This window comes from Artemia sp. Qi Xiang Cuo, chromosome 14, assembly GCF_049724085.1.
Source record: "Artemia sp. Qi Xiang Cuo chromosome 14, ASM4972408v1, whole genome shotgun sequence".
In the NCBI taxonomy this organism is placed as follows: domain Eukaryota; kingdom Metazoa; phylum Arthropoda; class Branchiopoda; order Anostraca; family Artemiidae; genus Artemia; species Artemia sp. Qi Xiang Cuo.
The window spans coordinates 32,518,040-32,533,679 of NC_142807.1; the positions used below are offsets into that span (position 1 = coordinate 32,518,040).

The 15,640-nt window shown below is 36.5% G+C and overlaps 1 protein-coding gene across 2 annotated transcripts in view; it reads left to right on the forward strand.

Annotated features, from left to right (window-relative positions):
* The window catches only part of Rcd5 (microspherule protein Rcd5), an 82,163-nt gene that overhangs the window by 17,514 nt on the left and 49,009 nt on the right, over positions 1-15,640 (forward strand). For both annotated transcript variants that reach the window (XM_089099781.1, XM_089099782.1), the window contains one exon: positions 9,466-9,560. In XM_089099781.1, the coding sequence (XP_088955907.1) occupies positions 9,466-9,560 (95 nt within the window). The remainder of the gene's footprint in view (positions 1-9,465; positions 9,561-15,640) is intronic.

A 15,640-nucleotide genomic window follows, 5' to 3' on the forward strand; every position in this document is an offset into this window, starting at 1 on the left:
GTCAAACTCAAAACGAGCAGAAATTAATCTTAGTAGGGTTCCAAACCCTATGCTTTCTGAAAGCCAGAATATAATTTGTACTTCAGTGAAAAAATTCTTTTAAATGTTTTCACTTTTGTAACTTTAAGAAATCAAAAACTAATTAAGATTTTAAGGAATAAATATCAGCATATGTATATTAAACTGGCAATGCACATTTTTTTCAGTAAATTCATTTGATTTTTTGTCAGTAAAGTATTTGATTCTATTTCTGTTCATTTTTGGTTTAATGAAGTTCTTTACTTTTTAAAAAAAAACTTATTTTGTACAAAAAGTTTTTTTGGTTAATATCTAAAAAGAGGGCAAACACAGCGTCCATTTGTTTACATTGAACTTTGTTATTACTGGTCTTTCTAGTATGATGCTGGTCCTAAAGCTTTTTCCTGTGATGAAATGGACAAATAGACATAGGACGAATGCCTGAATATGTCAGACAGATATCACAGAGATCAGAGACGTGCAGTGATTTTCCTTCTCTCTGAAAGCAGTCTTAAGTTATCTGCAGTTTCTCCCAAAGCACAATATATTTCTTAATTGATAACTTCAAAGTTTCCGAGTACAGCGTTTATCTTGTAGTACTCAAAGCAGCAAAATTGACGACATTAAACCTAACATCAGTGTGGGAATAAATGAGGTTCACATACTTGTCAGGGATCTTGAGACAATTGTGGCTGAGAAATCTGCTGTGGAAGAACTAAAGATTATGTTGATATAATTATAGAAAGAGAAATACACAAACCTAAGCAATCTGTTAATACTCGCCTTTTCGTTGATGTTAATTAAAAATACTTTCCGAAAAATAATTTTTTCAAAGAAAAGTAAAGGCCATTTTAAACTTAAGTTCATTAGATACAAATACTTTTTAAAATTAAAACTCAAAACGACCAGAAATTACTATTAGAGAATAAATGTAACCCAAAACGAACAGAAATTAAATAAACAATCATAGCGAAAAACATACAACAAGTAATAATGTAAATGAATAAATTGATCTTAAAGCGAGTAATGCTTAGATTGAATAAGAAAATCAAGCTTAAAACGAAAAAAAAATATTTTGCTATTAAATTTAAATGAAACTTGAAACGAAGAGAAAGTATATAGAAAGTCCATGCAAATAAACATACAATAGATGTTAATCTAATATAATAAATAATTATTTTAACGAGTAAAGATGAAATTAAATCTATAAATCAAGCTTGAAACGAACAAAAATCATCACAAACAAGAGTTTGGGTATGACGTCCGTCTCTCACTGTAAAAGTCTAAAACCTTCTGCGTCATTGGCGCTTTACTGAAAACCAATTTTATGACAAACATTTTCTTTTGTACTTAATATTGAAAATAAACATTAAAATTATAGTAATATTTTGAACTGATGAGCTTTCAGCAATTAATATCATTATACATCAAATATTCAGTTTAATTTATTTGCTCTTTTTAAAGTTGTTAGAGACGAATATAGTTTCACTACAAACAAGTGTTTGGATACTGCCTCCTTTCCTAACTGTAAATAAAAACCAAAAGCCTACTGCGTCATTGGAGCTTAACTGAAATAAGATTATATTAAAAATATTTTCTTTTCCAGTTCTTACAGCATTGAAAATAAAAATACAATTACAGTGAAATAAATTCTTGAACTGATGGATCTTCTAACAATTAATATCGTTATAAATCAAATATTTAATTTGGTCTTGTTTATACTTTCCAAGACTGTTTAAGACTCATATTGTTTTCAGTAAAGCATCAATGACGCAGTAAGTTTTAGACTTTTACAGTGAGAGAAGGAGGTCATACCCAAACTCTTGTTTGTGGTGATTTTTGTTCGTTTCAAGCTGGATTTGTATATTCATTTAAGTTTCACTCGTTTTAAGATTTATTTTTTAATTTACATTAATATCTATTGTATGTTTGTTTGCATTGATTGTTTATTTAATTTCTGTTCGTTTTAAGTTTCATTTATACTTCAATAGAAAAATATTTTTTTCGTTTTAAGCTTGATTTTCATATTCTATCTAAGCTTTACTCGCTTTAAGATCTATTTATTCATTTATATTATTACTTGTTGTATGTTTTTGCTATGATTGTTTATTTAATTTCTGTTCGTTTTGGGTTTCACTTATTCTTTAATAGTAATTTCTGGTCGTTTTGAGTTTGAATTTTAAAAGGTATTTGTATATGCTGAGCTTAAGTTTAAAACGGCCTTTAATTTTATTTGAAAAACTTACTTTTTGGAAAGTGTTTTTTTTTAACTAATCTTTGTTCGTTTTTTATTGCAAAAAATTTCAAGTTTTAAACAATTCCTTATATCAAAATCAAACTTTAAAAAAAAGTCAAATATTCATTAAAGTATCAAAACTGATATCAAAGTAACAATATCAAAATGAAAAAATGGGTTTGTGTCAACCTCGTAGTTTTTATTATCTGTTGTTTGAAATATTTTTAACTAAATTGCTATCTCAAAATTTTTATCGGTTGGGTTTGGGGAAAAAGGGCGTGGGGGAGTATATTAGGCTTCAGTCTCTTTTGACTCTTTAAAAGTGAACTAGAACTTTCTATTTTCAATCAAATGAGCCCTCTCTGAAGTTAATACGAGTATCCCTTCTACAAGAACGATATATATCCCCTGAGTATAACTTACAACGCCTGTCCCTGGGCCCTGGGGGGTTTTGTAGACCCTGGAGTTTTAATATATGATGGTTGAACTATTTTTAACAAAATGGTCAACTGAATTTTTTATCGGATGGGTTTATCCATCCAATACACCCAAAGCAGTGGAGGGCGGGAGGGGCTAGTTGCCCTCCGATCTTTTTTTACTCTGAGAAAATTAACTACAACTTTTAATTTCCATTCAAATGAACCCTCTCTGAAGTTTATACGATCATACCTTCCATAAGAACCATATATGCCTCCAGAGCAATGCTTAGAACGCCCGCCCCGGCCCTGGGGGGGGGGGGTGTCGACACTGGAGTTTTTCTTATCTGACCTTTGAACTATTTTTAACAAAATGGCTACCTCAAATTTTTTATCAGATGTATTTGGGGAAAAAGGGCTTGGGGGGGCAGGTACCCTCTGATCACTTTTTACTCTTAAAAAGGGCACTAGAACTCTGGATTTTCAATCGAATGAGCAGCTATTGAAGTTTATAATGCAACTGCTTCTATATGAAGTTACTGGGAAAAATGTAAATAGAGTATGGGGAAAGGCTAGCTGCGTTCAAATCACTTTTTACTCTTAAAAAGTGAATTACAACTTTCAATTTCCAATCAAATGAGCCCTCTAGGAAGTTTATACGAGTATCCCTTCCATAACAACCATATATGCCCTGGGGGCATAACTTACAACGCCTACCCCCCGGGCCCTGGGGGGCTGCTTCGACACCGGAGTTTTTTGTTATCATAACTTTAAACTATTTTTAAAAAAATGTCTATCTCAAAATTTTTATCTGATGCTTTTAGGGCTTGGAGGAGGGGGGGGGGGCTAGTTGCCCTCCGAACTCTTTTGACTCTTAAGAAGTGAACAAGAACTTTCAATTTCCAATCAAATGAGCCCTCTCCGAAATTTATGAGAGCATCCCTTCCATAAGAACTATATATGCCCCTAGAGCATTACTCATAACGCATGCCTCCGGGCCTCGGTGGGTTCTGTCGACACAGGAATTTTTCTTATCTGATCTTTGAACTATTTTTAATGAAATGGCTATTATAAACACTTGGCTTGGGCTTGGGGAAAAAAGGGTGTGAGGATGGGGGCGGGGGCTAGTTGCCCTCGGATATCTTTTGACTCTTAAAAATTGAACTAGAACTTTCAATTTCCAATCAAATGAGTCCCTCTGAAGTTTATACGAGCATCCCTTTCATAAGAACCATATACGCCCCCAGGAAAACACTTACAACGCTAATCCCCCGGGCTCTGGGGAGAGTTTTTGTTATCTAATTCTTGAACAATTTCCAAAACACTGGCTATCTCAGAGTTTGTAGTGGACGGGTTTGGGGAAAAAAGAACGTGGGGGGGGGGGGGCTAGTTTAACTCTCTTGACTCTTAAAAAGTGAACTAGAACTTTCAATTTCCAATCAAATGAGACCCGTATGAAGTTTATACAAGGATCCCTTTCATAAGAACCGTACATCCCCTTAGGGCATGACTTAGAACTCCTTCTCCTGTGCCCTTGGGCGTTCTACTGACACCGGATGTTTTCTTATACGACCTTTGAACTATTTTTAACAAAATGTCTATCTCAAAATTTTCATCCGATGGGTTTTGAAAGAGAAGGCGTGGCGGGGGGGCAAGCCACTCCTATAGCGGCTTTTAAAATCAAAAAGTGAGCGTATAATTTAAATGTCCAATCAAATGAGCCCTCTGGAGTTTATACGAGCATTCCTTTAATACGAACAATATATGCCCAAGGGTATAACATACAACATCTGCCCCAGGGCCCTGGGGGTTGTGTTCTAATCAAATTAGCCATCTCTGAATTTTTAACGAGCGTCCTTTTAATAAGAACCATATATTTCCCCAGGGCATAACTTACAACACCTTCCCTCGGGCCCTGGGGGGCTGTGTTGACGTGTCCTGGATTTTAGCACAGTACCGAAATTTCTTTAGCATAATGATACTAATTAGACCAAAGATGCTATAGACAAATATTTAAGAAAAGAAGAGTATGATAAAAAAAGGTTATAGTAGATATTTCTAGTACCTAATCTTTTATTTCTTGCTCGAAAAATCGATAAAATCAGAGGCACGATAAAATCAAGGGGGGTTGTGACGACACCTGAGTTTTTGTTATCTGACTTTGGAGCAATTTTTAACTTAATGATTATCTCAAAATTTTTATTGGATGCATTTGGGGAAAAAGGGGAGGGGGGGGGGTTAGTTGCACTCCAAACTCTTTGACTTTTGACTTTAAAAAACTAAACTAGAACTTTCGATTTCTAATCAAATGAACCCTCTCCGAATTTTTTATGAGGATCCCTTCCATAAGAACCATATATTTCCCCAGGGCATAACTTACAACACCGACCCTCGGGCCCTGGGGGCCTGCGTTGACCCATGAGTTTTCGTTATAGGGTCTTTGAACTATTTTGAAAAAAGCTATCTCAAAGTTCTTATCGGATGGGTTTGTGGAAAAAGTTCGTGGAGGGGGGGGGGGCTAGGTGCCCTCCAATCTCTTTTGACTCTTAAAAAATGAACTAGAACTTTCAATTTCCAATCAAATGACCCGTCTTTGAAGTTAATACGAGCATACCTTCCATAAGGCTCATATGTTCCCTCAGGGCAAAGATTACACCGCCTGCCCCAGGGCCCAGAGGAGTAGTGTCGAAACCAGATTTTTTTTATGTAATCTTTTATACATTTTTAACAACCTGGCTATATTAAAATTTTTATTGGATGCATTTGGGAAAAAAAGGTTTGGGGGGGGGGACCTTGTTACCCTCCAATATCTTTTGACTCTTAAAAAGTGAACTAGAACTTTCAATTTCCAATCAAATGAGCCCTCTCTGAAGTTTATACGAGCATTCTTTCCATAAGAACCATATATGCCCCCAGGGCATAACTTATAACCCCTGCCCCTGAAGACTGTGGGGGGAGTGTCCTGCTCAAATATATAATTTCTAGAACCTTCAAATACGTTGAACAACATGGCTATATCAAAACTTTGATTGGATGTGTTCCGAGAAATGGTGGGCGTGGAAGGGGTGTCAGTTGCACCCCTGACACACCTTCCAAAATAAATGATACATTGTGCCAACATCGTTCTTTACTTAGGCAGCGCTATTGCGCTGCCTATGATGTTAGCATTATCACTTCTCGCATGTGTCCTGGATTTTAGCACATTACCGAAATTTCTTTAGCATAATGATACTAATTAGACCGAAGATGCTATACACAATATTTAAGAAAAGAAGAGTATGATAAAAAAAAAGTTGTAGTAGATATTTCTAGTACGTAATCTTTTATTTTTTGTTCGAAAAATCGATAAAATCAGAGGCAACGCTAAAGCGTATTATTATTATTATTATTATTTTCCCAGAGGCGCTTCATATGGAAGGGGCAGTCATAGAAACTTCAAAGGGGGCTCTTTCGATTGGAAATCAAGAGTTCTAGTGCCCTTTTTAATAGTCGAAAGTGATTGGAGGGCAACTAGCCCCCTTCCCTCCTCCACGCCCGTCATTCACCCAAACACATCCAATCAAAATTTTGAGATAGCCATTTTGTTCAGCGTAGTTGATTTCCAGATAGAAAATGTGTTTTTGAGAACAACCCCCACAACCCTCACGGCAACGGTTTTAAGCTATGCCCTGGGGGCAAATAAAGTTTTTTATAGAAGGTGTTGTTGTAGAAACTTCGCAAAGGGCTCATTCAATTGGAAATTGGAGTGGCTTGTGCCCTTTTTAAAAGTCGAAAGTGATCGGAAGGCAACTAACACCCCTTCCGCGCCCACCATTTCCCCAAACACATCCAATCAAAATTTTGAGATAGCCATTTTGTTCAGCGTAGTTGATTTCCAGATAGAAAATATGTTTTGAGGAGGACACTCCCCCACATCCCTCAGGGCAAGGGTTGTAAGTTATGCCCTGGGGGCATACAAGGTTTTTATAGAAAGTGTTGTAGAAAGTAGAAACTTCAAAAAAGTGAAAGTGAAAGTAGAAACTTCAAAAAAGGATCATTCGATTGGAAATTCAAAGGGCTAGTGCCCTTTTCAATAGTTGAAAGTGATTGGAAGGCAACTAACCCCTATCTCACGCCAACCTTTTCTCCGAACACATTCAATCAAAAATTTTAGAAATTAGGTCTTTGAGGATGAACCCCCCCCCCCCCACAACCCTCAGGACAAGGTTTGTAAGTTTTGCCCTGGGGGCATATAAAGTTTTTATAGAAAGTGTTGTCGTAGAAACTTCAAAAAGGGCTCATTCGATTGGAAATTTAAACGGATAGTGCCCTTGTCAACAGTCGAAAGTGATTGGAAGGCAACTAACACCCCTTCCACGCCCACCATTTCCCCAAACACATCCAATAAAAATTTTGAGATAGCCATTTTGTTCAACGCAGTTTAAAGTTCAGGAAATTATACCTTTGAGCAGAACACTCCCCCCACAGTCTTCAGGGCAAGGGTTATAAGTTATGCCCTGGAGGCATATAAGGTTTTCATTGAAAGCTTTGTCGTAGAAACTTGAAAAGGGCTCATTCGATTGGAACTCATTCTAGTGCCCTTTTTAATACTCGAAAGTGATTGGAGGGCAACTAACCTCCCTCTCACGACCACCATTTATCCAAACACATGCAATCAAAATTTTGAGATAGCCATTTTGTTCAACTTAGTTTTAAGATCTGGAAATTAGGTCTTTGTGGATGACAACCCGTCCCCCTCAGAGCCCTCAGGGCAAGGGTTACAAGTTATGCCCTGGGTGCATATAAGGTTTTTATTGAAAGCTTTGTCGTGGGAACTTGAAAAACGGTACTTTCGATTGGAAATTCAAAGGACTAGTGCCCTTTTTAATAGTCGAAAGTCAAAATCAAAGTTTAGAGATAACCATTTTGTTCAACGTAGTTGAAAGTTCTGGAAATTATGTATTTAAGGATGACAAACCCCCCAGAGCCCCCAGGGCAAAGGTTGTAAGTTATGCCCTGGGAGCCTATAAGGTTTTTACAGATATAGTTGTCGTAAAACTTCAAAAGGGACTCATTCAATTGGAAATTGAGAGGGCTAGTGCCCTTTTTAATAGTCGAAAGTGATTGGAGGGTAGTTAATCCCCCTCTCACGCCCACTACTCCTCCAAACACATCCAATCAAAATTTTCAGACAGCCATTTTGTTCAACATAGTAGAAAGTTTTGGACATTAGGTCTTTGAGAATGACAAAACCCCCCACCCCCAGCCCTCAGGGCAAGGGTGGTAAGTTATTCCCTGGGGGCATATAAGGTTTTTAGAAAAACCTTACACATCCAAGCAAAATTTTGAGATAGCCATTTTGTTTAACGTAGTTGAAGGCTCTGGAAATTAGGTCTTAGATGATAACAACCAACCTAACAGCCCTTAGGGTAAGAATTTATAATTTATACCCTTGGGGCATATAAGGTGTTTATAGAAAGCGTTGTCGTTTCAAAAATGGCTTATTCGATTGGAAATCGAAAGTCGTAGTGTCCTTTTTAATAAAGAAGGGCACTAGTTGTTCTTTCTAACTTTGTATCCATCATATTCTAAAAATTCATTTACCATACTGTGGGGACCAGCAACCTTGTCATTAAAAGGGCATCCGCATATATTAAATACGGAACACGCTGATACGGAAATGTTTTACCCCTACCCCCCCCCCCCTAATGTGCAAATATATAGCCCGAATTTGTTCATAAACTATTATATTTTCATCCTTTTTTGTTTTATTTCATTAGCATTAACCAAACTTCACTTCTCGCATGTGTCCTGAATTTTAGCACAGTACCAAAATATGTTTGTACCAAAATCAGGTTAGTGCCTATAAATACCACACTCACTCTTATAGTCTTTCGTGTTAAGGAGCTTCATCTATTTTTTCCTTTCATCACTAGGTACTTTCCCTTTTATCGAAGATTGTATTCAGTGTTTTCAGTTCTTCTTTCTAACTTTGTATCCATCATATTCTAAAAATTCATTTACCATACTGTGGGGACCAGCAACCTTGTCATTTTACAACCTTTCAATACTTTTCCTTAACTCCTAGTTAGTAATCAAATCCTTCTTCTCTTATAATTTTACTATATTTTCTTTACTGATTCGTACGCCATTTTTCATGACCTTATCACTGTTTTAGTGATAAGGTCATGACCTCACTCCCTATTGCTAATTGAGGCTATTCCTAATTCTACATTTACCTGGGTCTAGTCTAGATTGACAGCTTCCTGACACAATTTCTTAACATATAAGTTCAATACTTAACTATTAAATCGTCTAGCTGCATCTTCTTGATTGTCAGCAAATTTATGTAATGCCTTCATTTCACACCTCCTGACTCTATACTTTAAAGGTACCGCTAACTCCCTTACTTTTCTATTTCTTTTTATATCTATCACCCAAAAATGTCGCATATAAATCTCTTTTCTTTTCTACCAGAAAATAACAAACTAAGCCATCCTCCAATGTTAAATAGTGTTTCGTTTGCTAGGACTCCTTGCATCGGTTTTTGGAATAGGCCACACCATCGTGTTAGATGCATTTTAAACTTATTGTAGTTGGGAGTGGAAGCTCCATTCCTGGGATAGTAAGCAAAATAACGGTACTTTTTAAAATTAATTTTGGATTTTTTTAATAATGCTACAAAACAAAGTGTTTACAGTTTACTTGCTGTCCTTTGAATTGATCTTGGAAGAACTATTTATCTGTGTCCAGATGTGTTTTACAATGGAATCAAATATAACACTTGTTTGCTTATGTATGTATATTTCTTTTCAGTTCTGGGCGTCCTATTAAGAGGAAAAAATTCAATGATGATGAAATTGGAACCAATCGCATCAATACAAAATCTGCCAAACAAAGACATTCAATAGGTAAGAACAACACCTCCCTTCCCCCTTAAAGTCTTTCATGATGAAGCTCCTTATCTATACAAATTGGTGTTGTAAGATTTTGAACAAGTTGTGAATATTGCAGAGACAATTGAAGCCCACCAGTAAAAACAAACTTTCCTAGAAGTAAAATAGTATTTGCAAAATCCAAAAAATCTGCTTGGCTATTGATTTGTTATATTGTAATATATTTTGTAAATTGTTCCACTGTTTTAACTAAAAGACATTGTAGTACTGCGACGCGTAATTTTTCTTGTTCTGTTAATTGTAGTTTCTAATGAAGTAGTATTGCTTTAATAAATGTAGAATCATGGACGTGGAGATAGTCTATCAGTTTACCAAAATGGGTATTCTTTAATAAGGACTGAGTACAAATCGATTTTCTTTTTCATTTTTTTTATATTTTGGATTTGTAGTGAATAATAGTAAAAGTATTCTTGAATTTTGTTGGGATGAGGGGAAAATCCGTACAAAAAAGATCAAGATCTTCCCCCAAAGTCTCATTCATAATTATTAATCTCTCCTCTTTACAAAAATATATTAAATTCCTTCTCCGTCTATTTTTTTTTCCGAGACCGGTCCCTACTTGTCCCAATTAGAAAGACATTACCTTAATCAACCTTAAATTGCACTTGCCAGCGGGTTAAGTTGGCTATAACTTCCTGTATTTCTCGCTGGGTTTGAAATGATGTTATCTGAATGTCACAGGATCATCCCAGTGATATTTGTACTCGACACTTGCTCACTCACAACTAACAGCTTTTTTAAAAGAAGTTATAGAGGAAGTTGAAACAGTAGAATCAGAAAGACTGTTCCAGGCTGGCAGTGCTCGAATAGAAAAAAATTCCGTCTCTCTCGTCTTTTTGTATGTTTCCTTTGCAGCTTAAGGAATGACCCCTTGTCGAAGGATATAATGTAGAGCTGAATAACGGGCCTATCATATTATTGTGAAATAAATTCTTCAATGCAATTACATCTCCCCTTTGGCGTCGGTAAACTAATAAGGGCAGGTTAAGTCTCTACAAGTGGTCAGGGTATGCCATATCTTTATATGGAGCTGATAATTTTGTAGATCTCCTTTTAACTTCTTCTAATAATGCAATGTCACTTTTATATAAAGAGTTGTTAGAGACTTAGCCTTAGAGACTTGTGCTTTTGTGTGGCAGTGGAATTTAAGCTGTTTATCAACAACTACACCCAGGTCTCTCTCATTATCTATTGAGTCCAAATTGATAACTTGACCTGCAGCATTTTGCATGTAGTATGTCTGCATAGGATTGTTGGTCCTATATGGATAACTTTGCACTTCAGTGGGTTATAGTCCATCAGCCGTGTATGAGCCCAGTGAGCAAGGTGATTAAGGTCTGCCTGAATCCCATCTCCCACTGGTCCAATAAGTTTGCAATTATCAGCATATAATATAATATTGTTTTGGAATGTACTGGAACAATCATTGATAAAAATGTTAAACAGAATTGGACCAAGTACACTTCCTTGAGGTACTCCACTAATGACTGACGTTGGATTAGAATGCACTTGATTTCCATTTTCATCAGTTACAAAAACTCTCTGCAACCTTCCACTCAAAAAGATGACAATCCAATATACTACATGACTATTTATGCAATAAGCCCACAATTTAATCAACAAGTAATTATGGTCAACTTTATCGAATGCTTTTGCCATATCCAGAAGTACAACATCTACTGGAAGGTCTTGATATATGAGTTTAGTGACAATACCGTATATTTGGCTTAAGTTTGTCTGGATGGAACAATTACGTCTGAAGCCATGCTGATTAATGTTAATTAGAACATTATCATCAAGATGTTTGGCAGTGGAGTCACTCAATATCCCCTCGATTTTCTTGGCCAACACAGAAGTAAGACTAATAGGACAGTAGTTTTCAGGCCTGTATTTATCCTCCTTTTTTGAAAATGGGTATAACATTTGCGATATACCAATCATCAGGTGTTATTTTTAATTTCAATGACATATTGAAAATATCAGCTAGAGGCAAGGCAATGAAAGGGGCTATTTCTCTGAGAAGCCTAGGTGAATACCGTCAAGTCCTCTTAATTTGTTAGGATTTAGTTTAATCAGCTTATTTAGAATTAGTTGCTGATCTATATCAACTTCAGTCATCTCTTTAGTAATAGATCTGGTGGGAGGTAAGGGTGGCTCGAGGAAGTGGTACTTGTGAAGCAATTTGCAAAAGTAGAATTGAAACAATTAGCAACGTCTAGAGGGTTATTCAACGTTAATCCGTTATCAGAAACGAGTTGATGGATTTTGCGCCTTCCAGGGTTTGATGACAACACATACATCCAGAAACTCTTAGGACTCTTTTCTATTTCCACAGCCAGTTTCTTTTCATAATCCGCTAGTAGCTTTTGAGTAACATTTCTAAGCTTATTACGAAATTTTTTGAATGCTGTTAGATGACTCTCTTCCTTTGTTCTTTTATAAAGGGCCCAATTTTTTTTTTTTTTTTTTTTTTTTTTTTTTTTTTTTTTTTTGTCGAATGCACCGCTTAACTTCTCTTGTTAAAGTTCTTGGCCTATTTCTGTAAGTGACTGGCGTACATTTCTTCTCTAACTCTATGAGTTTCATCTTGAAATTTAACCATGACTGTACGGGGTCATTATTCGTAATAAAGTTTTCCAGCACATTGGTGATAACTCTTCTCTAATCATTGCATAATCAGTGAAGGTTCTTTTGATTTTATTATTTGGTATAGGAGGCACTGATAATGAAATATGCAAGGTTAAATGATCTAATGACCCAACAGCCGGTAAGTGCTCAATTGACTGGTAAATATTGGATTAATAAAATCAAATCTAAAAGTGTAGGGACTTGACCTTCTCTAACACGAGTAGGCTGATCAACCAGTTGAAACAGGTTAAGATCTGCTAGGGCATTCATTGTAGTTAGTGCCGGATTATTATTACCAGTGAAGCCGTATCCATCAATCCAATTTATATCAGGCATATGGAAATCACCCGTTACAATAACTGAATTAGGTTGTTTATTACACACTATAAATAGTAAATCAGCAAGAATTCTATGTGACTCAATTTGATTGGGAGCCAAGGGACTGCTATATGGATCCAATAATGAACTTTACGGTTGATAAATGACACTCAACGAAAACACTCTCGATCCAAACATAATCAGTGAAAAACGAGGGAAATTTTATTTGTTGTACCTTGATAGCTTCTCTAATGTAAATGGCAACTCCTCTTCTGCATCCATCAAGGAGGCACACTTGTGCCTCTATAAAGAGGCGACCCACCACAATGTTGAGCGATTTCAGGTCCTAGAGGTCGCAGAGAGACGGCGGTGATCGCATTTTGTAGCCCAAGCTCAAACTAAGAAACGTGCAAAATTTCATCCTCCTCCAACTTTATCTTCATGGGGTAAACTGGGCCGGAAGTTTCGACCCTCCCACCACAGCCCCCCTTAACGTTGTCCGATTGGGCTGAAATTTAGAGGTTAAGCTTTCCTAGGGCCCGGGAGCTTATCCTCGAAATTTCAGCTCAATCCGATCACTCCCTCCCTGTTTTCAAAAAACCAAATATAGCCACTTAAACTTCATTTCTCTTTTTTTTTTTTATCCACGCCTACAGGCCACAGTTGGCAACTGATCCGGGTGAATGAGGACTCATTCGAAGCAGAATTCGACCTGTTAGGGCCTTTTGATATTTTCAGACCGAAAAAATTATCCCCGAATTTACATTTACGAAAAACCTAGTTTTCCTATAAGAACCCGCTATAAGCGGGCTCTTTTCGTTTCCCTATAAGAGCCCGCAAGCCCGCAAGCTGTCAAATCAGCTAACAGTTAGTCAAGCAATAATAAGTAATAAACTCTACAAAAACGTGCAGAAATTATTTGAAAAAAACTGCGTTTTCTAAAGAGTTAAAGAGGCTGAGTTACAAGGTTGAACCTTAAAACGTACAGGGATTAGGAGGCACACTTGGGGGGTTGCCGCCCCCCAAACCCCCCGCTTTCGCAGCCTTTAAATAAAAAAAAAGAAGTTTTTTAAACTGAAAGTAAGGAGCGACATTAAATCTTAAAACGAACAGAAATTATTCCGTATATGAAAGGGGCTGTGCCCTCCTCAACGCCTCGCTCTTTACGCTAAAGTTTGACTTTCTCACAACTCTTTTTTTTAAACAATAAAAACTTTAGCGTAAAGAGCGAGGCGTTGAGGAGGGCACAGCCCCTTTTATATACGGAATAATTTCTGTTCGTTTTAAGATTTAATGTCGCTCCTTACTTTCAGTTTAAAAAACTTTTTTTTTATTTAAAGGCTGTGAAAGCGGGGGTTTGGGGGCGGCAGCCCCAACTGTCCCTCCTAATCCCTGTACGTTTTATGGTTCAACCTTGTAACTCAGCCTCTTTAACTTTTTAGAAAACGTAGTTTTTTTTCAAATAATTTGTTAAGAGGTGGCCTGACTAATTCTAAGTTTACTTAAGTTAAGTTGCTATGGTGTGTTACGGAAGAAAATTAAGAACGCAGCTAGAAATATAAGAGAGAATGTTTTATGTTTAATAGAGAGGAGAAGGGGCTTGTATAAGAACTATCTGAGTGATAGATCATCTGAAAACAGGAGGTATGTAAAAATAAGTGGAGAATGCCTTAAAATGTAAACTAAGGAGGTGTAAAGGGGAGATCATGGACAAAATTGCCGAGGATCTGAAAAATGCAGCTAGACGGCATACTAGTAAAATATTGTACTGACATATTAATAAATAGAGAGGGAGTTGTCAATCTGGAATTGTCCCAGTTAAAAATAGGAACAGGGCCACGATTAATAATAAGGAAAGAGTTGAAGCGAGATGGGGAGAAACATTTTGAGAATGTGCTGAACCAGGGTAGAATTACAGAAAAAGATATGAAAAGGTTTCTGATTCCTTGGATGTTAAGGAAGATTTATTTTGTGAGGTAAAAATAGTGACAGTACTAAAAGGATTAAAAAATTAAAAGGCCCCAGGTGCTGCGGTAAGTGAGTTTCTTAAATATGGTGGCTATGAGGTTAGAAATAAGTTGCTGAAAATTATAAATATGATTTTCGAAAAGGGGGGAGTATCTAGCGATTTTAGGAAAACCCTAATTAAACCCCTGTTTAAAAAAGATGATAAGAGTGAGTATGGTAATTGTACTTATGTACTCTGTCCTAAAGAACACAGAAAAGACAATGGGAGAACACGAAATCAAATGGGAAAGACAGACTTTCCTGGACTTGGATTATGCTGGTGGATTATGCATAGATTTATGCACCGATTGACTTCTAGGTACAATTGACTTCTAGGCACCGATTGACTTCTAGGAATAACACCGAAATTTCACTTGATTTTATTATAAAATTGGATAAAAAGTAAAACATTAGCATAAATAACGATCAAATCGTGGGGGAGGGGGCATCCCCCTCGAATCCATGTACGTTTCTGTTCGTTTCAAATTTTAATGCTGCTCTTTACTTTCACTTGAAGAAACTTCGCTGAAAATTCACCCTGGAAAATTTCCTGCTGACAATTCTCCCTTGAAATTTACTTTCATTTGAAGAAAAAAGTTTTTATTTAATATCTGATCGTCCTTCAAACCGAAAATGCTCTACCCCATGGAAAGTTTTTCCTGCAGAAAATTTCTCCATGGATGGAGGATTTCTCCCCCCGACCCCCGACCCGACACACATGTACACACATGTACATGTGTGTACATCCTAGATGAAAGTGTGAGCAAAATGAATAAATTTTAGAAGTTTTGCTAGTTCAGGGTGCTAGAATAGGTTTGAAAATTAATTTTAAGAAGACTAAGTCGCTATTTTGAAGATGAATAGGTGACGTTGGGTAACGAAAAGATCGATAAATTGGAAAGCTTCACTTACTATGGTAGTATTATTAATAAAGATGGTGGGTGCTGTAAAGATATTAAAAGTAGAATAGCCAAGGCTCAGGGTGCTTTTTCTTAGTTGAAAAAACGTTGGAAGAATAGGAAAGTAAATCTGCGAAAAAAGATTAGAATATTAGAAGCTACAGTGACGACAGTGGTCAAATA